Below are 23,926 nucleotides of genomic sequence, written 5' to 3'. Positions count from 1 at the left end.
GATGGAGCTCCCTGCAGAGACCCAGGGGAGGAACTGTCAATGCCACTGAGACACCTTCCCTGCTTGGGAACAGTCATCCTCCAGGAGCACTTTGTGAGCCTCCCCTTCCACCCCATTCCTGGCAGGGAAGAGGGAGAGGAGCTGCTGTACAGTTGAATTTACTGCATCTGATTTCAGTGCACATTGATGTCTCTGGGCTGACATTATCTACTGCAACATGGAAGATTTCTCACATCTGGAAAAGCTGATTCTGCCAAAAAAACAGCTCAGAATTTTCAGAAGACCTGCAGAAACCACCCTTATTCATGTGTGTGAACAGAGCTACTTCTGTAAGTGTTCCCAGTCCTGACCCCCACGCAGATCCTTTTGCAGTGTGACAGTGATGTGGCACAGCAGCAACTGTGCTTGGGGTCACTGACACCTTGAACATTTTGGCATTCCTGTGTGTCTTGTGACCATCTGGGGCACTGGGAGTGTGACTTGCACAGTACATGTATGGCCTGAACTGGTGTAAATCAATGCATGACATTTTGATTATTTTCTGGCTTTAGCAGTTTCAGTATTGCCTTAAACCTGGAATCATGGGATAAGGATTTTTTCAGGTAGCATTTCTCTCCTACATGCTATCTCCAAGTGTTAACTCCTTTACATAGTTTGCTTTAACCAACTCCAGATAACTTCTGTGAGACTTGAGCTCCAGATTCATCACAGTACTTGGACATATCCCTGGGGACATATCCATCTGAAACATGTAATTTGGGGAATTGCTTTTCTTCTGCCTTTTCAGCACAATTTGATGTGTGAAAGCTGATGATATTTTTGCTTGCTCTTACTTTGCGTTAGCTGACAGCAAAACTGTGCCCTTTCAAAGGTTACCAGTGTGAAAGGATGTTTTAATTATTGTCTCCTGTTGCCGTCCCTCTTTACCTTAGGAACAGAAAATGAGCATTTAAAGATGTTTATATTGGAGATTATGGAATGTTAAAAGATGCCTCTTTCAGAATTACCCAGCAACATGGGCAATTCTGTTCCTCTTTGCCTTAGTTTAAAAGGAAAAATACCTAACTTTTATCTCAGTATTTCTAAATGCTCCTGGTTTTAAAGATCCATTGATAAACCTTTGGAGTACTCTTAACTTGTATCTGGGTTTGGAATTGTTTTGTCTGTGTCCTCAAGTATGAGAGCTGGAGAAAGTAGAGGGAAAATAATTCTCTCCTGGTACCTGAGCAGCAGCAGGCACTGGACCTCCATATCTTGGGCACTTGTCCAGCAGAAACTCTGAACTGTTCTTGACTTGGGTGCAGAAGGCACTGAGCAGCTGTTGGAGAAGGAACTGCTGGGTTTTGCCAGTCTGGGCTGATTCTTGCAGCTGGAACTCTCCCATCCCCTCCCCACTGCCCCTTTCTGTGTTGTATTTGTTCCAGTTTACTGAAGAGACCCATTTAAATACTTGATTCTGTTTTTATTTCAGCTCTCTAGAAAATGGGTGCTTTAACAAAAGTCACAGTAAAGAGCAGTATCTCTGTGTGTATTGGACTGTCACACTGTCATCCTGGGATTCCTGAGGACAGACCTGGGCACAGCTCTGGCCACAGACACTGGGAAGCCCAGGAAGCTTTTGCTTCTGTTTTGGTTTGTTAAAGCAACACCTGACAGGTGACCATGCCAGAGGCTCTGCAGCACCAGGGTGGCACATGCAGGAGACAACTTGCACTCAAGAGGAAAACCAGGCATGAACCATCAGGTCAACAGGTGAGATCCTGCTGCTTTCCTCATGTGCTGCAGGGATCAGAGAGGAGGGCGCTTCCAACCATGCAAACTCCTCATGGCCAAATTCAGTTTGGAAATGTTGGTGTCAATGTTTGGGCATGCCCTGCTGTGAGCAGCTGCAGTGGGGATGCTCCAAGGCCTGGGCAGAAGGGGTGATGGATGCTCTGCTGCCATTCCCAGCCATGGTCCTGTCCTGCACCGCTGAGCCCCTGCTGGAGCTGGCTCTGCTCTGCAGAGGGAGGGGGTGGATCTGATCCCCAGGGTGACGAAGGCAGCCTGTGCTCTCCTGCCTCCTCTTCCCTCCTGCCCCAGTGTTTGTGCACTTTGGATGATGAGCTCCAGCTGCCTTGGAGTCCACAGCTGTGTAGGAACAGTGCCTGGGTGAGCAGTCCTTAAAACATTGACAAAATACAACATTTGTTCTGCCTGGAGCTTAGCATCAACTGCAAACAGTTAAGTTTCCTTGCTACCAGTTAAATTCTTCCTTGCTGCCCATAAAATCTTTTTGGCTTTTAAAAATAATCTGTGTAATCTTGAAGTATGATAGATATTTGGGCTCCATTTACAGTATAAATTAGGAATGCTGTGGTCTTTCTCTTTTGACTTGTTTGCTTTTATACCAGAAAAGTATTTAAGTCCTGACTGGCTTGTTTTCAGCAATTGAGTGAGGTTTTGGTATCTGGAAACATAATGGAAGTGGAATTGCTGAGTTTCCTATGGAAATAACATGTATCCCAAGTTACCCCTTTCCATCTACTCACTGCAGCTCTGGCTCGAACAAGCTTTGGTTGAGTGTCAGGCATTTTTGAGAAACCAAAATAACTCAATTATGAGGTCAATTATTCCTGATGGTGGTGGTGCTCTGGGTGAGTCATGCAAGGCCTGATTCTTCCATCAGTCTGTAGAATAGTCCCTTCTGAGCTATTAAGTGTTCTGGAGTATCAAATTCTGCTATCCGGCCATTTTCCAAGACTAAAATCCTGTGAACAATAAAAGAAATGTAAGTTTGGGATTACAACAGCACCTATAATAAACTTACTAATTTCTAGTTAGTTTTAAATTAAGTTTCAGTACTTGCTGGTTATTCAGCCAAGCTTTCCAACAGCTTTTCAGCTGGGAAACAGTGCTGGGATAGAAAGGGTTTCTGATGAGTGACTGTTCAAGTGCTGAGTTTGGGAGGAGGGGTTTTTGCAGCTGAGATTGGGGTGAGATTTGTGAAGGGGTATTGGGTGTTTTAGTGTCACAGCTCTCAGGTGACCAAGGAGCTGTAGTCATGTTTGCTGTCAGTGGGGGTGGAGGGCTGTGACACAGCAGGAAGGGCTCTGTGTGGGAGTGAAGGATCTCTGATTAAACTGCTGGTGCCCTGCTGGTTTAACAGAGATCCTCCAAACTCCAAAGCAAAGCTTGGAGGTTTAAACACCAAGAGGACAGAAATGAGTTGCTGTTCAGCAGCACAGTGGGGTGTCAGTCACAGCAGCTGCCTGAGTGAGTGCTCCCTGCTCAGAGGGGTCCTGACCTGTCACAGTCCAGCACAGTGTTCACCCGGTGAGCCACTGTCAGCACCGTGCTGTCCCTGAACTGAGTCCTCAGCATGGACTGAATCTGGGCATCAGTCTCTACATCCACTGCTGCTGTGGCCTCATCCAGAACGAGGATTTTGGCTTTCTGCAGGAGTGCTCTGGCCAGGCAAAGCAGCTGTTTCTGACCAGTGCTGCAAGTAGGAAGAGAGATGGTAAACTGAAGGCAGTAGTCACTTTTTCTTGGGGTCAGAACAGATGATTCATTTGAAATCAGTAATGAAAAGGTGATTGTTCCCTTTCTCTGAAAGAGTGATTGAGGCTGGTGGCACTGCAGGTAGGTAACAGCATGAAGCAGCCTAAGGGAGGGAGGGGAAGGTATTGCTATGGCACCCAGAAGGCTGCACTTGGAACATATTGCAGGGTTTTAGGTACTGCACAAATGCAAATCACCACAATGATTGAGTCCAAAAGGTCTTCCTTAGTGTCTTAGGATTTGATTTCATGCTGCTAAACAGGACAGGAATGCAGCAATTTGCAGTCTGGACATCATTCATGATTTTTTTTTTAATAAAGGAATTAGTCTCCTTATCCAACCAGCTCTGTTCTCCTAGCCCAGGGGCTGGCACTGCCTTGCCACTGCAGATAAAAGGTACCTTAGGTTTTCCCCTTGGTCAGTGCACTTATATTCCAGCTGCTCTGGCAAATCTGCAACAAAGTTCTTGAGCTGAGTCAGTTCCAAAGCTGTCCAGATGTCTGCATCAGTGTATTGGTTTAATGGGTCGAGATTCATTCTTAGGGAGCCAGAAAACAAAACTGGATCCTGAGCACAGAGACAGTACAAACAACTCCTGAAATGAATTATAAAAATGAGCTCTTGGGCCCTGCCTGCTGGGTGGGAATCTGTGGCTGATGTTATATTGAATGGCAGATGAACATGGCATAGAGGTTATTTCCAACTTGGAAATTGCTCAATGTCCCTCCTCTCACAGAATCTTTATAAGCCCTTCCCAGGTATTCAAGACACTGCTCAAATATTTTGGAAATGAGTCTCATACCTGGGGAATGAGAGTGATCTTGGTTCTGAGGTCATGCAGACCTAGTTGGGCAATGTCCTGTCCATCAATGAGGATGGCTCCTTCTGCAGCTTCCACCAATCTCAGCAAGCCCATGGCAAGGCTGGACTTCCCAGCTCCTGTTCTGCCAGTTATGCCAATCTGAAAATGCAATGGGAGGACTTTGGTTTGGATGTTGATTGTTTTCTCACAGGTGGGCAAACATGTTGTGTAGCTCCTCTTGGCCTTTTGATGGGAGAGTTTTGCACAGATCAGATCTTTAGGGTTGTTTGTGATTCACACTGTCTGGCAATACTTTCTTTAAATGGAAGCATTTATAGGTCACAATTGTTTTGTAAGAAAAGGAATCACAAAAGGCTTTGAAGGGAAGAATAATTACAAGACTTAGTTGAACAGGGCCTTGATGTGGAGCAAGACTGAAAAAGTGGAATTCCTTTGCTGTAAGAAGCTGGACAAGGTGTGCAGTGTGGGAGATGGGCTCCTGCTTTCCTGCAGCTGCAAGGCTGCTGCAGCTGGGTACAGGCAGGGGCTGGATTCCCTGGATCTGGGCAGTGCCCAGCTCTGCTCCAGCTGCTCAAGGAGTGGTTTTTACCTTCTCGTGCCCGTTGATGGTCACACTGACACGCCTCAGTGCTAACTCCAAACCTGGCCTGTAGCACAGGCTGTAGTTTCTAAATTCAATCCTTCCCTCAGTGGGCCAAACTTGCCCTTGAAGTTTGCTATTCAGAGTCCAAGGTGCCTGAAGAGATGGAAGAAAACACCAGTGTTGAAGGCTGATTTAAATTACCCAATCAAGGTGTCCTCATGAACTTAAATTACCCACAGGTATCTTCATGAGCTTCCCATTCCAGTATTGCCAATCAAGTGGCAATAGTGGAAAGGGAAGTTCATGGAAGACACCTGTGCCAACTGTCCCCCAATCTCTTTGCAGCTTCCAAACCAAAAAAAGGCCTCTAACTTTCATACTACAGATGTTGTTGTTGCTGCTTCATGTTGTTTTTACTTTATCCAAAGTTGCTGGTTGGATTTTCTTTACTGAAAATGGGGATAAACGTTTGCTTGCATGTCAGAGTTCTGAAACTGAGTGGTTCAATAAAAAAAATTTATATGACCCTATAAACAGGGCTGTGAAAGCCTTCTCTCTCAGGGCAGCATATGGAGATATAATTTTAATGATTACAGAACAAAAATTACTGCGCTGGAAACTTTTAGCAGTTAAAAGGCTATCTAGGAGCCATTACTTATCAGTGAGTTGCATCTGAAGTCACATAATAAATACTCCAAATATGGGCAGGAAATGTCTCATTCCATGAGTGTTAACAAGTGAAGCTATTTTAATGGCAATCCAGTGCATAACTGTCCTAAGGAAATAATGATCTGAGGTTATAAAACAAGTCTAGTCAGTTGGATAAACCCCAAATGCTGCAGTTCTCTAAAGGAAACATGACTGGCCTTTCAGAAGGGGAAAACTAGAGGTTTTTCAGGTGGAACAGAAAAGTTACTCATTGAGTTTGCAGAGATGTTCAGCTGCTTCTAGTAAGGTCAACAGTGGATTAGCTACCTCCTTAGGAGTCCTCAGGTATTCCCTCACTCTCTCCACAGCAACAGTGTTGTTCTCTAGCTCTGTCCAGGAGCGAACCATCCAGTTCAGAACACCAGTTATCTGCCACAGTGGAACAGAAGCATTAGGGAGACAACATGAGCCTGACCTGTGCTCAGGAGCTACCTGGTACTTTGTCTTAGTGTTTATTTCTAAAGATCTCCTCATCAGCTAATTATATCAGAAATTAGATTACATCAGAAAATCTTAAAATGCTAAAGTGAAAGCCAGCTCCTGCCATAGCCCTTTCAGCATGTTTATAGAGAATGAAATGCTATTGATTTGGATGCTCAAAGATGGTGTAGCTATTTCTTAGGCTCTTGTGCAACTAGTCTACAAGCAAGTAAGACAGGTTCTGAAGACCTTGCTTCAGCTGCCCAGGGCTTGCTTTGACTTATATTGTGAGTTCAGGTGTAGGAGGAAGAAGATGGCCCATATGTGTGTGTTTATGAGGTTCTTTCCCTAAGGGGCCATGTGCTCCAGATGCTCTGGATTTCAGCAATGACAGCAGGATTTGGTAGGAAAAGGCATCTAAAAAGGCACAGAAATAGTTCATAACAGAAATTAAAATGCAGTTGCTTTTGATAAAGGCAAGCATGGTATTATTTCCCCACTGGGTTACCTGGAGAGCATAGGACAGGGAGAAGCCAGCAGTTCCTGGGCTGAGCTGTGTCCTGCCCATGGCTGCAAACAGGGCTGCAAAAAGCACGAGGCCATTGCCCAGGAACTCCAGGTTTGTAGCAAGCCACCTGCAGGAGGAGGGAGCACAGAGCTGTTGCTGGGTGCCCTCTCCCTTTCTCCCAAAACAAGATTTCTTTACAAGAACACTCATGGAGCTGCTGGGCAGATTTGTACCTGTCAGCAACAGCTCCAGGGAAGCAAATTCGCTGGTTCTCATCCACTAGGAAATTGCTCTTTGAAATAAACCTCTGCTGGTCTTTGTGAGCACGGATCACACTGCTGCCTTGGAAGGTTTCTGAGATGTGGGAGTAGATGGGTGACCTGCTGGCAGCCTCCAAGCGCCTCAGCTGGCAGGAGGTGCTGACATAGAAGTGCTGGGACAAGGGGAAAGGAAGGGAGAGTCATTAAAAGGCTTGTGCCTCTGTGGAGGTACTCCAGAGGAAATTTGGGAAGGCCTCAACAAGTGCAACAGTACTGTCCTTGTGTTACAAAACCTTACATGCATGCAGGACATGCCCCTAAAAGATGAGGCAGTGTTCCTACCTCTGTTATGTCCTGCCTTTATTAGGAATAATCCTAACTGTTTCTAATTCCTAATATTCCTAATTCAGCTGGGGCAAAGGAGCCAGGGTGCTGTGGACCCACAAAACCTCTACTCTCAGTTTCTCCTGCAGCTGAGCCCTTTGCTCAATGGAGAACAGAGATGTACTTGCCCCTCCCTAATGCTCAGTCTTGGCTGGCAAATGTGGATATATTAAAAAGTAGTGTAGGAATTCTGCAGGAAAGGAAAAATGCTTTTGGTCTTCATGTGATTCACACTAATGGAGATGAGGGATATAGGCTCGGTAGGATTTGTTTTAGACATCAGAAAACCACAAGCCTGTTTGTGAGGGCTCTGGGGTGCTTTGGAAGGGCGAGGTGATGTGGGAAAGGGACTGACATTAATCTTGTTCAGATGTGACTTGAGATTATGAAACTGATTTCTGCATGCCTTCCCTCCTAAGAAATGGAAGGAGGCTTTCTGCAGGGCTGTGCTGCTTCAGCCTCTGCTGTGTGTGCACCTGTGAGCTCCTACCTGGAATGCTGCATAAAGAACAGTCAAGGCTACTATGGCCATTGCTGCCCATGGTGTAGCCACCACAACCACCAGGTAGATCTCCAGCAAGCTGAACAAGAATCCCAGCACAGACTTGAGCTTGTCAGGGATGACAGAATCAACAGCATCCATGTCTCTGGAGAAGCGGTTCAGCAGGTGTCCGGTGGGTGTTTGCTCAAAGAAGAGCATTGGACATCTCATGACATTGCTCAGCAGCTGCAGGAAGAGCTGGTGTGAGGCTAACACACCCCCCAGCAGCACTGCTGCTGTGCAGGCAAACCTGCCAAGGGCTGGAAGAGAAAAGAGTTTATTATTGCTAGGTCTGAACAAACCCACCTTGGAGTTCTCCTTAGCAAGATGGTGGTTTCCAGTTACTCCTGTGAATGCTGCACCAGTGTGCATTCAGGAAGGTGCAACAGGCATTAAACCCCTCTTTAGCAGGAATTAAACCAAGCCTCAGAGTTGCAGGGTAAGCTGCCCTTTCTGCAGGGTAGTTAGAGTGGCCAAAGACCTTCTAAGCCAGCTTGATGGGGGGCATGGATTCAGGAACTTAAAACATGCAGGACAAATTATTCATTCATCACAAAATAAGCTTGACTGGGATTACTTTAAATTGCTCAGAGATATTTTTTCTTTTTAAATAGAGTGACCAAAAGAATGGTGGCTATTTAAAAAGAAAAAGATAAATGTAGAAGTCCAGAAGTTTCTCTTCTCTCTCTTTTATGTGACTTAAGCCAAGATTTCATTCAGCATAGCAGTGTGAGGGGCAACAATTCAGTATGGAGAAGAGCCTCCACTTGAACTTTGATATGATTAATTTATGCTGGAAGGATGAAAAGAGATAAAAAAGAAAAACCTTTAGGGTTGGAGCTGAAAGCCCAAGGGTATGCACTTGTTTATACTCTGAGAACACATCCTGGATATGGGACAGGGAGCTGGGAATACAGAGAATTAGGCGAGCAACGTCAACACACCTTGAACCACTCCTAAAGCACCAAAGACTCCAAGTCTGAGCTCTGTGAGCTGCTGTGTCCCATTGTGCACGGGGTCATCTGCCCAGAGGCTGAGCCAGTAGCCCCTGGAGAAGGCCACAGCCTGCTGGCAGGTGAAGGACAGCAGCACATACACACACAGCACCCGGCCTGCCGCCTGCAGGTAGGCTCCATACACCCCAGCTCTGACCTGCATGTGGGCAGAAAGAGCAGGAGAAGAGGCTGTTAGCTAAAAAAAGCAGCTCTGAAGCAAGGAGTGATTTATAATGGGATTTCTCAGTGATAAGTCACAGTCACAGCAACCGTGTTGATTCTTGTTTTGTTTTCCTCATGGATGAGTAATGAAGGCATAGTTAAAGAAATCACTGATGAATGATTATTATCAACTGATCAATGTTATGCAATAGGCTCATGTTACTTCTGCAATACATGGAAGGCTTTCTTTATGTCAGGCAGTGGTTTTCCTGTGTGCTGGTGTGAGAGAGAACTGCCATGTTCACACTGGGTGCTCGTGTGGGGAGAGGAGATCCCAGTCTGGCTAGTGCTGTCTCCCTACAGAAAAAGCTGCCTCTTTTGGGGTTTCTGACTTCTTGCTCTCATTTCTTCTCAGTTACAGGGCACACTGGTACAGCTCAGCTGACTGCCCTGGCTGTGGTTTAGCTGAGGCAGGGAGCTGGCCTGTCTGCCATGGGTGTGTTATCCCCATGGAATGTGTCCTTGCCCCTGCAGGAAGGTGCTGTGCTTACCCTGCCGTGCTGAGTTCTCTCTGCCTTGGTTAATCCTCCACTGGTGGCTGCAGCACTGGTGCAGTCTGGGCTCACAGGAATGGTCTCTCTTCCCACAGCAGATTTTACTGAATCACCACTTCATGAAGAAAACAAAAATCCTTTCAATTTTTAGCCACCCATCCACCTTTAAATCCATGCCTATTTTAAGGGCTGCAGTTTTCAGGCTCCTCAAGAGTGTCCCCAGCCACTGTCCACGTTTGTCACAAGGACTGGGCTCTGTCAAGCAACTGAGGAGCAGGAAGAAGCATTCACTCTGAGGCTGGTTTGGGATCAGTCTGATCTTACAGCCCCACAGGGAAGTGATCAGCACCCAAATGTATCAAGGAGCCTGTACTTGAGCTCTGTTGTGCCTCCTTGTGAAATACAGAAGAAATGTCAGTCAACTTTTACATTCAAGAGCAGGTTTTTACCTATTCTTGAGTTTTGGTTATTTGTTCTTGTTATTTATTTACAGATCAATCCTAAACCTCTATCATACTCAGTAAGAGCCTCTATGTAGGCTTATATGGGCTTTTGGAGTAAATTCTTCAGCATCTGAGATTGCTTTAAGCTTACCTGAGGGGTTTCTGCTGAGATGGACCATTCCCAGTGGTTATAGTGTCTTTGATGTCTCCCAAAGCTGTGAAATAAATGTATTATGATAATAATAATTCACGATTTTATAAAGCATTTTCTAAATGCTTTATAATCCTGTTTTGTCCTATACAGCCTTTGAAAGACTAGTAATATATGGAGGAAAGATTCATTTAAAAATTGTTTCTAGAGGTAGAAATCTCAAGGTGAGGCTTGAAGAACAGCACATACAGTGGGTAATAGTTTACTGCTTGATTATTTGTCTACTAATATGGATTCAAGAATCAATTTTGAGGTGATGAGTCAGCTGATTTGACAGCCATATTTTTCCCCACACAAAGCAACACCTTACTGTGATTGGATCTCTGCATTAAATGTCCCTAATAAAACAGATGTGATATGAAGGGAACAATTGACTGATAGACCTAGGAAGAATGATTCCAACCCATCTGGGTTACCTGGAAAACCAGCAGGTGCCTTCTCTTCTGCAGTAACATGTGAACGAAGAAAATCTGCAAAGGCTCCATTTCTCTGTAGAAGTTCTTGGTAGGAACCAGTTTCTGAGATCATTCCATCCACCAGAAAAACAATGTTGTCCACTTGAGGCAAAATGTTAATTGTGTGAGTCACCAGCACACGAGTCTGCTTGGATAAAGAGCGAGCAGTTACAATTGTTCTGCTGTCAGTACTGGTATCAGTAGTTCAGGATCAAATTTAGGCCTCAAAAATTCATCAGCCTGAATGGAATTAAAGGGTATTTCCTTTTATTTGCAATTCTGAGCATATTTGCACAGATAATTGGAGGAAAGGATGTAAGAAAAGTAATTTTTCCCTAGATAAATTGGCATATTTTGCATTTCTAATATACAGCCAAGTCCTCTGAGTACACCTTATGTCTGGTACATTGTTCTTAGAAAGTCATTCTGTTTCAATACAATAATTATTTTCTGATACTTGCAACTAATCTCATGGAGAGAAAGGTATTTATAATTATATGTTTGTTTTAATTGGACTTTGTAATGCCAGAAATGGCCTTCTTCCTGTTTTCCTTCTATAATGTGAAACTGAATCAAGTGTTTCTAGGCAATTTACAATATGAATCCAAAAGAGCTGCCCTAGCATTCCTTCTCATGCAACCATGTTTTGTTTTCCAGATGCTTGACAGCAGAGTAATACCAAGGAAAAACAAAACACAATCAGTGCAAAAAGAATGGAGGAGAAGTGTTTAAGTGATGCACTTTTGGGTAATGATGAGAACTGTAAAGGTGCCACTGAACTATCCAAAAGTAATGGGATTAGACATCATGGATATAGAATTTGGAAGAGATCAGGCGGCTCCTCTGAACTGTGCTAGAAGTAAATCTCAAAAGGAGGGAAGGATGTGGACAGAGGACCAAAGAACTGTAACCTGCAATGAAAGTAGGGCTGGCACTAGGCATGTGGTTTGCATGAGGATAAAGACAGCCTCCCTCCTCCTAAATGAGATTCCCTGCAGGACTGGCAGGTGCTGTGTGGCCTGCAGAGGTTCCCCAGTCCCCTGCTGCCACTGCAAAAAAGCATTTGTGAGCCTTTGATAAACTGAGCAACCCACCCTACTGGAAACATTCTGGGGGCTCTGCTTAATTAGAGGCATTGTGCAAGTGTTTACAGCTCAGGTTCATACACACCTTGTCCTTCAGTAAACCATTGGGCCCAAGAACATGTTCAAAAATGTGCTGCCCAACATGGGCATCCACAGCAGCCAGGGGATCGTCGAGCAGGTAAATCGCAGCCTGCTGGTACACGGCCCGAGCAAGGCTCACTCTCTGCTTCTGCCCCCCAGACAGATTGATTCCCTGGAAAAGATATTGACTCTGCTTATTTCAAAGCTACAGCATATTTCCCAACTGCTGACTTCCTTTTACACTGATGTTTTGTGACTTCCTTATTTTCAAATCAGTGCACCTCCCTCCCTCTGTCCCTCCAAACAGGGCTCTTGTCTCTTGAACAACTCTTTCCTGCAAAAGAGCACTCAAGAATAACCTGGCTATATTGATTTTTCTCTTAAACAGCTCTTATTTCTCTCATTAGGCTGTCAGAAAGTGGGCTTAAATTAAATCATGGCCTAATTTTCCAGAAATTCCTGGGCACCTGCCTCTGTTGAGTTTAGGTTTTTTTGCATTTTCATCACAGCTCCCAAAGCTGTAGTTACTCAGGGGTAGATGTTTTAAGCAGGACACCTGAAGTTGTAGCTACTCAGGGAAAAGTTGGCCAAAACATAAAGCCAAGGCAGTACCTTTTCTCCTATTTCACTCTTCTGCCCTGCAGGGAAGGTCTCCAAATCAGGGTGCAGTGCACAAGCCTCTGTCACTCTATTGAACCAGGTTTCATCCATCTCTTTCCCAAACAGAATGTTATCTTCCACTGAAGCATTTAGAACCCAAGCTTGCTGGGGGACATAAGCTGCAGTGTCCTATAAAAGTGGAAGAATGTTAGCAAACTTTTCCATAAGCTCAACTTGACACTGTGAGAACCCATCTTTAAAGAAAAGCTCTCTCAGTTGTGGAAATCTGGAATGATCATCAGCACTGAGAACTCTCAGAAGGCTTTGCAAAATATGAGTCTGCACTGTTACTGCCTTACAGGGGAGTGAACAGAGGTGCAAGTACAGGATGCAATTTACCAGGATGACACTTCAGCTCACTGTCAGAGGGAGAAATAGAACTGGATCTTTCAAGTGTTGTTCCACTCCTATTCACAAAGTTCAGGCTCATCTGAGAAGTCTGCAGCGCCTTCAGATAACTAAATGTGGACTGATACAGCCTGTGTTAAAATTCAGCAGTAAATGGTTTTCCTGAGGTAAGTGGTGCTGTGGTTGATACCTTACAGTTCCTGAGAACAGCCTAATTAGAAGCAAATGCTGAGGGGAAAATTCACCTTCATGGTCACGCAGCCCTCGGTGGCCTCCAGCTCGCCCAGCACCGCTGCCAGCAGGGAGGACTTGCCAGCACCCACCTGGCCAACCACAGCCAGCAGAGAGCCCTGGGGCACACTCAGCTCTATGCTGGGGGAAAAAGATTATCTCTTACCACATTTAGATAGTCCTTCTGAAAGCAAGTAATTGTACTTACTATCAAAATTCTTGCTATTGTCGGGCATGTATTGTATTGAGTAAATCCCCTTATTTCATCCCTTCAGACACCTCCAACCAGAAAGTCTTCACCCACATCCCCATCTGAGTTTCATACCCAGATCCTCACTCTGGAGACAGGCTAGCCCAAACCCCTGGATGTAGAACACTCCTGAACATCAGAACTATTCAAAGCTTTTCTTTTCCAAAATGTCAATGCCTTTTGAAGTAAGCATGTAGTGATGTCATATATAATGTTTGCATTCCATCTGTTCTACTTTTTTGCCTTAAATCACTGTAATTTCATATTTGGGCTAGAAAACTGTATAAAGAAAACAGTCTCCATATAATAAGGCAACATCCAGATACAGGTACCTTCCCATTTATGTGCTCCTCAACATAAAAGCAAAATGATGTTTTATCTGATTTTAAAATTTTCAGAATTCAACACTGAATATGAAGCAAACTCAGAAGCCTCTGGATATTCCACCCTGGTTTCACTTAGGCCCTGAGGAATTAGCTCATCCAGCATCCACCCTGACCTACAGTACTGAGAGATGACTAAGGGTAAGTCTGTACCTTCTAAGACAAGGAGAAGTTTCTTTGCTCCAGCAAAAAGTCCCATTTCTTATGGTGATACTTGCCTGTACTAAAACATGAAGAGAGACAGACCACTTGTAAATGCAGAGATAGCTACAGAAATGTCCCAATTTATGTGATTTTATGTTTCAGTGTATATTTATGTTACCTAAAATCAACTTTTATTATGAAAAGAAGGGTTAATCACCAGATTAGATTTCATTGTTAGAAATAATGAGGCCAGAGAGATAAAGTGACAGTAAAGGGCAAATATTTTTCTCTTGACTATGGTAGACACCCTGAGTAGAAGCTGAATAATGGAAATTACTTCTCTTATAAGACAAAAATGCTAACATAAAAGCTCACCACAGCCAGAAGTGTTTCTGCTTGAGGTCTCAGGATTCAGTTCTTCCAGATTCAGAAAAGCTGCTAAACGGTTTAAGGAAACTTTGGCCTGAAATGAAGCAGCACACAGAAGAAAATAAGATTTAGAGTAGAAAGGGAGCAAAAACCCAAAGTGAAGACTCACTTTGAAGATCCACTTAGAATATTGACTAGTGCTATGCTGCAGATGCTGTAGGCTTAGATGGCCAAAGGCAGCTCTTCCTTATGTTACCTGCCTTTATTTCCACTTAGCTCAGCAAAACCTCCATATCCTTCCCTGTGCTTCTGGTTCAGTGAAATTGGCACTTTTTCATCCAATTCTTCCTGCAATCTTTCCAGTGATTGCTTTGGTACATGAAAATCTGTGACAGTCTTAGAGTGTAAGAGGGAAATTAATTTCCTAATTTCTTACTGAACAGTGAATTGCTTTTTTCTCTGGCCTGGACTAGCAGGGTCTCCCCTATGGAAATTTTGTTCCACCTGTTTTCTGTGATTAAAAACAGAACTGGAAGCCCCTCTGAGATCTAATGGTGCTTGTGCTGAGCTACAAAAGACTTAGGAGTAATTCTTGTTGACTATTTTGTCAATATAAAGGAGCCTTTCTGAAAAGCAATGCCACAGTATACCTTTGGCTGCAAGCCCTTGCACATCACCATTTCACAGTGGCTATAAAACAGCTGATGTGCAGAGCCCTAAGAAATCCCTACCTTTACCATAACCCCCTGTTAATGGGGTTATGTAAAAACCCCTTATGGCCAAAGGAAGAGGAACAGGGCCTGCAGTTAACCTGGACAGCAGCATTGATGGAGAAGGGCAGGAAGGAGTGGGCAGTGTTGAGGATGTTGATCAGTGTCAAAGACACAAAGGCCTTCTCAGCATCCAGCACGTGTGTGTTGTCCACCAGGGTGTAGACAGCAAACATGACAAATGTGATCTGAAAGGGAGAAAAGGACAAGCAAAGCACTTGTTTCAGAATGGTTCAAGGGTGACAGGCCCTTCAAGACTCTGGGACCCATCTGGTTAAATCCAGGCTATCCCCTCTAGGTGCCTGTCCTGCAGGTACCACAGGCAAAGGTCTGGTATGTTGGTGACAGAACCAAATTTGATCACTGGATGTTTGTTCTGCTTTAAGGAGGTTTTGGTGCAGCAGCCACAGCAACTCCTGTGACCTCCAGGCAGATATAATCTTTAGCTGTCCATAGGAAAAGTCTGTCCAGGCAGGAGTACAAAGGAAAAGGGAAGTAACAGCATTTGTTTTATGTAGGAAGGTGATCCACTCACCAGGAAAGTTGATGAATGGAAAGAAACTAGGGATGCTGAGAAGAGAATCTGAGATCTTTTTAAGGCCTGAAGTTCTTGTTTTCGGATTCCTAATAATTTCTCCATGAAGGTTTTCTCCCAGCCATACAGTTTGATTACTTTAATGTTACTGAGAATTTCATTGGTGAGCTTGGCCCTCTCATCCTTATGTTTCATCTGGATTTCCTGTAATAAATGTTTGAGTTTTATCATTTAATAGGTTAAATGTTTAATGGTGCAATTATTCTGAAGAAAAATACCTTATTTCTGCCTCCAAGTCCTGAATAAATTTCCCTGCAGTTGAGCTGTGTATGCTGTTTTGCTTATGACTCTTCTAGGCTGGGAAATATTTTACTTATCATCTTCAGAGCTTTGTTTTTACTGGCAGTACATAAAAACAACAGAAAAGTAGGGCAAACATAGTAAAAAGGCTGAACATGGAAGAGCTAATTCTAAATTTCAAGAATTTTTGCAGGCTTCAAATCCTCCTGTGTTACTTCAGACAGTCATGATAAGCATGAATAAATATAAATAATCTCATAACTCAGTAAACCACTTCATTTTAATGAAGCAAAATATACCTGAAACTGACTCCTCTTCTTGGTGATCACGAAATTCAGAGGCAAAAGAAAGAGAAATACAGCAATTGCAGTCAAGGCAGATGGCCCTAGAAGCTGCCAGGAGAGAAAAGAAAAGAGAAGAAACTTCTGGTGATGGCTAGGCAAGACTGCCTTTTGTTCCCTTGCTTACCTTCCCTCTTATTTGAAATTGTGCATAACATCCCTCTGGCTAAGCCTTTACTGCAACCTTGCCTTTGCCTTTCCAGGGAGCTGTGCTCCTAAGCACTGTGGATTGTTAACTCTCCAAGCCGGATAACTCCTGTCATCAGGCTGTGCTGAATTTATTCGCTCCCTTGTTAGGAGCTGGATCGGTGCTGAAGGCGCCCCAGAGGCACGCTGGCAATTCAAGCCATTCCCGGCTCTCCTCATCCATCCCTGGATGCGTTCAGAAGGACATCTTGTGGCTGCCCTGAGTAAGCGACCCCAGACAACACCAGGTTTTCCTTAAAAACAAACCCAAACCCTCAACCAAGTATTCCTGCAGCATAAATAGCCCAGCTTGTCTGCATGAGATGAAATGGTGGCATTATCCTGTGCCATTATCTTGGGACAGCTCTTGGATCCCAGGGATCATAACAATTATGTATCAACACTTGTTTTTTATGGGTTAGTTACATCTCCCTAGGGATGGCTGGAGAGGGGAGTAACACACAGAGTTACAGGTATTGTCTGCACCAATGGTCTGTGAACAGCAGAAAAGAAAGTGTAATTATGCTCCAACCACATTGAACTTGTCAAGGTCATTAGAAAAGGGATGATGACTTCACCACAGTCTGTACCAGGGCTACTGATTTTCAGTCACAGCATCCTGCCAGGCACCAGGCACAATCCATCCTGGGTAGTAAAGGAAGGCCTCAAAGGCCTCTGGAAAGCTCCTGTGAATCACCTGTCTCTGTACTGCTCATGCTTCCATTGGCCAAGAACAGGGACTAAACAATTGGGCTCTGTACTGCTGAGAAAAGATTACCATCCATTATTTCTAATTCAGGTTTTGCTCTGTCCTTGCTGAACTCCTTGATACCTATGAAATTCAAAGTATCCAATACTCTTTCTGAATGGCATGTAACTTTGCTTCAAGCTCTTTCACTGGTCTGGTGGTAACCAGGCTTCAGGATGAAGTATGTCAAGTTGCTATTTCAGACCATTCCCCATTATGTTCTGGGACTGTGCCAAGGAGCTGGAACTGGGCTTTCAGCCTACACTGGGCCACCACCTTTTGGTTGTAAAGAGAAGTGACACGAAAATCTGAAGCAGAAGTTTATCAGTCAGCTCACAATAACCATACTCACAGACTCCCAAAAGGGACTGAATGCTGAATATACAGGTGAGAAGATGAACTGAAGGATCAGACAAGGATTCTGTATCAATGAAAATATCTTTCAGAAAGAAAAGTGAATCCAACAGGCTACAGAGCTAAGAAAAATACGGCAATTTCATGTAATTCAAACTAGTAAGTATAATTTTGAAACCTCCTTTTTCCTTTGATATTTAAAATAGAAAGGGATTGATAAATACTGTCATATTTTACCTGCCACAAGAAGACAAAGCAGATGATAATCCGAATAGGAGCCAGCCAGGTCCCATTAAAATAGATAATCAGATCCATTAGCTTTTGCACATCAACAGATACCAGATTAACAATTTCACCTGTAGTTGCTGCTTTCCTTGAAGCATTTGACATAACCAGGATCTAGACCAGGGTAGAGAAGAAAGAAAAGACATTATCAAACAACAGCTTTGGTCCAAAAGTCAAACAACATTCTTTTCCTCACAGAGAACAAAGAGAGTGAGAAAAATGTCAAATCCCAGATATTGAAACCATGCTGCTACCGGGGCCAGGTGACTTCACTTCAGATGAAGCATTTACTCCTTTTCCCCAGCTGTCATCTACAGCATAAGGAAGTTCATGTTGATTTTTGCTCTTTCCTTTTCTTGGCTTTTCCTTCTAAAGCCAAGAAAAGGGAAGCTCTAAACAATGTAGGGAACCTCTAAACAATGTACCTGCCATGTACTGCTCAGAGATGAATATAGCACAGATACATCCTAAAACTAGTTTCTAATGACATCTCCCCTGACACTGCTATGGACAATGTACATCATTACTACTAAGGTAGGGCTAGCAAAAAGCAAAGCTGAAGAAGGAGCTGCAGGCTCACCTTCCTGTACACAAGGCCTGTCAGTGCAGTTCTCAGCCTCAGCCCCAGCACAAGGCACATGTACATGTAGCGCTGCTCAAACAGAGTCTGCAGGCAGCCCAGCAGGAACATGCTGAAGGCATAGAGGTAGCCAAGCCAGCTTGGGGCTGCCTCATCTTCAATGAACTTCAGGAAAAGGCTGCAGGACAGGAGGCAAATGTTGCTGAATCCACACAGTACTGATGAAATATCAGACACACAAAAATAAACTGGCAGAAATAGCGGTGATTTTTCTGTATTCTCTCTGGCTGAGGTTTATCAATGAATAGCAGAAGAATTGGAATATATAACATCTTGTTTTTTGAAATCTAGCCACTCATGGTTTTGAGGCAATCTCTGATCTCAACATCCTCTCTGGGTAGACCTCATTTTCAGTGTTTAGGATGGCTCCTGATTTTCATGAATTTGTCACAAATATGCAAGTGGTAGCTGTAACCTACAGTTGTTGGCATTTCCAGAACTTCTAATCTGGACTAAGAAAGGGTTTTGCCCATGAAAATATATCATAATGCAGGTTGGTGTTGTACCAACAGAACCTACAAAGCATTTCATCAACTAACAAAGTTTTTTAAGATGTGTGGGATGCACAGGTGTTCTCTTTATTAGCCAGGGAACATGGAGCCTTAAGACTACAGCAAGTGGCAAGGGATGTGATATACAGAACCATCAAATAATTCCTGTTCTAGTGATGTTCTCAAAGGGCTTGGTGCATCCTGTCCTTCCCACTGCTGGAGCACAGCAGTGCAGACAGGTGTGCACAGCTTCACACAGTGGCTTTGTGTCTTTTCCTCCTGACTTGACAGTGGGTTTAGCACAAATGACACCTGAGCTCCCTTCATCAGCAAGAGAATTTCAAAAGGTCATTGTTTGTATGTCTGTGGGTGCTGACATACACATCTCTGAGCTCATGCACACAGCAATCTTGTTCATGTGACAGAAATACAACTTATATGTGCACATACCTCAGTACCTTTGGGGTGGAGAACAAGAAGACATCACAGATAACTAAGCAGACAGTGCTGAGAAGGAAATAAGTTCCAAACATGCTCCAAAACATTCTCAGCAAGGGCCCGCTCTGACTGTGCTTGGATTGTAGGAGAGCCTCTGTCTCTTCAGCTTCTGCTATACCAGTTTCAGTTTTCTGACCCTTTTTAAATGTGGCAGACTCCATCTTCCTGAAGGAAGAAACAATGAGAAAGTTACCTACAACTGGAGAAAGCTTGGGAATTTTGTATCTTCAAAAAAATCACTAAATATCTCACACTGGATCTCATACCATGTCCAGTATAAAAGCTCATCAAAAACTGACCCCTCTCACAGAAAGTTAGTTCTGTGCTTCCAGGAGTGGAAGGATGTTCTCCAGCAGATTTTAACACTTAAAATCAGATTTTGCACAAAGGGACTGACACAGCAGTACCTGTGAGTGTATTTGCTTAGATCATCTAGAACTGCCCAGCTGAGCCCATGATGTGCTCTCCAGATCAAATACTCACTGCTGCCTTCTGCTGTGACACTTCTTCCACTCTCTTTCTGCCCAGGCAACGATTTCTTCAGAGCAGTCCTGTTTCCTCACTGGCCACAAGTCATCCACCCCCAAGGCCTGCTGAGAGCCCTTCCAGAGGAGCCTGGAGGACACAGACTGCAGTCAGGGGAGCACAGCAGGATCTGTGCTGTGTGTGACACTTTCAGAACACAGGAGCAGCAAGGCAGTGCACCACAGAGCACTGACATCACACTGACATCACAACACCACTCAGGACTGTCCTGTCCCACAATGAACATGGATGGCCAGGAACAGCAGCTTTGCTTTAATCCCTAGGCTATTTTCTGTCAGCACAATGGGGATTTGCAAGTCAGCACTAATTTCTAATCCATACTGAGAGTCTTGGGTAGTGGAGTAGAAAGTTCATTTAACTTTCTCTGGGCTCCATGAAAGGCAGATGAGACCAAGGGCTGGTAGGCAGAGAGGGCTGTGGTTGGTGTACAGTGATCTTTTGAGATTGATGAGATCTATTTCAAGACTGGGAGGGCACTGGAGGGGTAGCTGGGAGGCAGAAGATAATTATCTAGAATCACAAATTTGCATTTTGAACTATTTTGAGAAAAGTAAATTGCATTTTTCTAATTTGATCTTGTGGGAATACCTCACAAGAGAAATAATTTAAAGAAATAATTTAAATCCTCATGCCATAAGCTAACTCAGGGGCTGAGCTATTTCCTACTGGCTGCCATCTACACCCTCTCTAATCTCTGATGCTGCTGCTTTTTTCTGATATTGTAGCAAAACCCCATCTTCTGTTTTCTTACCCAGAGAACCACCAGTATGTGATTTTGGAAAGAAAAGAGCTGCTGGCTTCTGGGCACTGATTCTGATGGGAGAGAAAACAAGTGTGATATTTATTTATAGAAAAGGGCATGTGTCAGCTGAATGTAGTTCCCTTCTGTGCTTCCCCAGGAAAAGCAATCAGAGTTATCCCCCTCCCCATCCATTGAACCAGAGTTAACTGTATTGTGGAGGCTCAACGGGATTGGAAGATTTTTAGGAATTTGACTTTGCATAATATCTCAGATGGAAGAACAAAGAATATAATTCCTCATACCCAAAGACATTTATTTTCATAAGCACAGAGTTTTTCACACTCAATATCACTGACAGAGTACTGCAGCACAGGAGAGCAGCACCAGGGGAAGCAACAGAAGCCCTATCCACTGGTTTCAGTGACAAGAAACATGAGTATGGATAGGCTTTTAGTTTTGAAAAGCTTACACAGAGAGACAGAGCACTGTTATCCCAAATTCTGCCAGTTGCCTTTTAAAACTGTCAGCTTTTTTACAGAATGATGCATCCTACATCACCCAGACACCCATGTGCCTGTGTATCCCCATGTATTCAAAACCCTGCTTCAGCCATGAAGCAAAGCATTAGGAAAAGCTACCTTATACTTACAGGATGGTTGTCAGCTTTAGAGAAGAAGGGAGGGTGATCAACTAAGCAGAATAACACAAGTTCTCCTAGCACCAGGCCAGCATAAAGGTAAGTTGTAACATGGTGGAAATGGTCTTCCAGGAAGCCCTAAGGAACACAACACTGGTGAAAATGAGGTAAGAACCTTCATGTTTAACCAGCAGAGAAAGAGCTTCTCATGTTCTACCTATGCAAATAAACAGAACATTTTTCTCAGCACATATTTTAAAAGAGGAATTTGATTCTCCCCCTTGCAGTCAATGAGACAAACCCAGCCCTGTTGTTAAGAGACTTTGTAGTCTGCTCATTAAAGGCATGTGATCTCACTTACTCTTTCCAGGGCATGCTGAATTTTGGAACTAAACATCACAAGTGCAGCCACAAATGAGAGCAGCCAGTAAATCAATAGGACCCCTGAAGACTGGATGCCCATCATTCTTTCTGCTTGGGTAAGGAACAAAGCAAGGACCTGTGAGGAAGTACAGATTTGTCTAAATAAATACCTGGTAATGGAATGCCAAACATTGTTATCAAATTAATGAATGCAATAGAGAAAACTCACATCTTGCCCAAACATTTCAAGATGTTCAGAGCTATAGTATTGTTCCTAAGAGGCTAACACTGAAAAGCTTTGTGTGCAATTTTGCACTCAAGAATGTCTACAGAGAAGGCAAATAATAAAATTACAATTGGGCCAACAGGCTGGAAGGACTGAGGCTATGAGGATGCAATGACAGAAGGGGAGAACAGGCACTGGTTTATTGAACAGAAATCACATTTCATTCTAAACCATATTAAATCAAATACTGTGGCTATGAGAAATGAAATCTTGTCTCATTGTTGTGAGACCTCTTTCTAAACCTTACTGAAACCAACTTTCTAAACCTTACTGCCCCAACTCCAACCCCCTGATGTGTCACACAGCAGAGAGGCACAAAGTGCATCCCCAGCCTTCTACTCCCCACCAGCCAAGATTGTGCTCAGAGAAAGCAACAACCATGGGAAATACAAGCTCTGTCCCAGGAGGGCTAAGCTTGGCCATCTGCAGACAAACATGGGAGGAATTACCGTTGTGATTCCCACCACAGCAGGGCTAATGAAGAGTGCTGGGGTCCGTGGGATTCCTTGGCTTTTCTCCCACACCATGAAGAAGACATTCGAAAAACACAATATTACCAGGATGAATCCAAGGACCTGGGGCAGAGACAGAAAACACACACTGGAATGAACTAAAATGCTGGGACAATCTACCAAACTGATCCAAGCTGCCTGGGAAGTAAGACTGGAGGGGTGGAAGATCAAGTCTGGGACGGAGAATGTTATGGAAGTGTCAGGGAATCAAATGGAAATACAGGAAAGAAGATCTTATGACACATCTTCCTAAAACTTTACTTGATTTATACTGACCTGAACTGGTAAATGTCAAAAACCCCAGGAGAGATGGATCATCAGGAAAGAATAATTTCAGAAAGTTAAGCTCTGCATCAAAGTTGAGATAATTTAGGACCAAACCCTGTGCTTTACCCTTACCATTTTAGCTTTGAAGATGTGGGACATCCTGATGTAGCCTTTGTTTCTGTGCCGAAGGTACCAGTAGTAGACAGGAAAACAGATCCAAAGATAGGCACAAGGGATCCAGGCAATGATGGAGCTCTCGAAGCACCAGCTCACTCCTGGGATGTTTGTAGGCCATGTCTGGTTCCAGTCCTGAAACAGAAACAGTGCAGAAGTGAAGGACATGGTGCAGAGCAAGGCTGGGGACGGGAATCCCATGTCGGAAAGAGGAAGCAGATAATGACTCGCAAACTATTAGGGGAGTTTTTCAGCCTCGGGGATGGAAATCTATGCGAGTCCGGACTGATGGATTCACTAGAGCCCTTTTAAAGGTAAATCTGTAGTGTGTTCGGGCTGGTGCTCACTCGCAGCTCAGCACATTTACTGCAGCCGAGCGGTCTGAGCGGTCTGTTGGGGCGAGCACCGTCCGGGGAGGCAAAGTTCGCTCCGCGGCCGCCCCTGGCGGAGACAGCGCTGCCCTCATGGCGGAGCGCGGGCCGCGTTCCCTCAGTGCCGCACCCCGCTCCGGCCCCGCGGGGCTGCTCGGTGCCGCGGCCTCATCCCCTCATCCCTTCGTCCCTTCATCCCCTCATCCTCTCACTCACCCGGGGCGCGGCGGGGCCGTCCCCGGGCCCGCACAGCTTCGTGCCCGCATCCATGGGCGCTCCGCCCGGGACCCTCGGCCCGGGACCCTCGGCCGGTGCCCGGCGGCGTTCCCTGGCTGAGGGAGAGCTCCGGTCACTCCGGGCGTGGGAGCGGCTGCTCAGAGCCCGTCCCGCCGAGCTCGGCCCCGTCCCGCTGCGGCCAAAGTCCGGCCGCGGCAGCAGCAGCAGCAGCAGCGCGCTCCCGGAGCCGCCGGGATCGCCGCTTATAGGAGCTCCCTAAGCACAGACACTGCGTGTATTTTAGAAAGGACTTTGTTTATTCTTTCCACAAATTCAGCACGCTGAGAGGGTAACACCAATATTTTTTTCACACGGTAAAATTTACATGGACACGCCCACCTAGGATATATTCTCCGCCTACCTGATGCATATTTATATAAATGACATACAACTTTACGCAGTGCTTGAAACACAAAATTATTTTCTTTATTGAAAAGAGTTCATTCTGTCGAAGTGACCTGGC

General features: G+C 44.5%; 1 protein-coding gene and 1 long non-coding RNA gene across 2 annotated transcripts; one reads left to right on the top strand and one right to left on the bottom strand.

Moving 5' to 3' along the window:
- Positions 1–397: 397 nt before the first annotated feature.
- On the bottom strand, positions 398–23,757 carry ABCC6 (ATP binding cassette subfamily C member 6). The gene is made up of 31 exons (XM_077186661.1): positions 23,404–23,757; positions 22,775–22,951; positions 22,313–22,438; positions 21,576–21,713; positions 21,227–21,352; positions 20,587–20,648; positions 19,773–19,904; positions 19,242–19,454; positions 18,241–18,418; positions 17,613–17,774; positions 16,046–16,138; positions 15,447–15,650; positions 14,953–15,099; positions 14,148–14,235; positions 13,782–13,851; positions 13,010–13,136; positions 12,369–12,545; positions 11,761–11,928; positions 10,552–10,735; positions 10,076–10,139; positions 9,479–9,596; positions 8,715–8,922; positions 7,720–8,030; positions 6,819–7,018; positions 6,586–6,712; positions 5,925–6,026; positions 4,956–5,102; positions 4,346–4,504; positions 3,944–4,110; positions 3,287–3,481; positions 398–2,750 (listed from the first exon to the last, which is right to left on the bottom strand). Exons 1-31 carry the CDS (start codon positions 23,455–23,457, stop codon positions 2,642–2,644), a joined length of 4,533 nt encoding a protein of 1,510 aa, XP_077042776.1. The 5' UTR covers positions 23,458–23,757; the 3' UTR covers positions 398–2,641.
- On the top strand, positions 12,382–17,938 carry LOC143695330 (uncharacterized). The gene is made up of 3 exons (XR_013184430.1): positions 12,382–12,931; positions 13,644–13,769; positions 16,291–17,938. It is a non-coding gene; the product is annotated as an uncharacterized LOC143695330 (long non-coding RNA).
- Positions 23,758–23,926: the final 169 nt, after the last annotated feature.

This window comes from Agelaius phoeniceus, chromosome 16 (genome assembly GCF_051311805.1).
Source record: "Agelaius phoeniceus isolate bAgePho1 chromosome 16, bAgePho1.hap1, whole genome shotgun sequence".
Classification (NCBI taxonomy): Eukaryota; Metazoa; Chordata; class Aves; order Passeriformes; family Icteridae; genus Agelaius; species Agelaius phoeniceus.
This window is presented reverse-complemented; position numbering and strand designations above follow the sequence as displayed.

What these genes read in the sequence shown, in the direction of transcription:
- ABCC6 (XM_077186661.1), bottom strand. Translation starts at nt 23,457, where the DNA reads ATGGATGCGGGCACGAAGCTGTGCGGGCCCGGGGACGGCCCCGCCGCG. An exon ending in ACGGCCCCGCCGCGCCCCGG is followed by an intron (nt 22,952 to 23,403) that starts GTGAGTGAGAGG and finishes TTTCTGTTTCAG; the next exon opens with GACTGGAACCAGACATGGCC. An exon ending in AGAAGAGGAGTCAGTTTCAG is followed by an intron (nt 15,651 to 16,045) that starts GTATATTTTGCT and finishes CATTTATTACAG; the next exon opens with GAAATCCAGATGAAACATAA.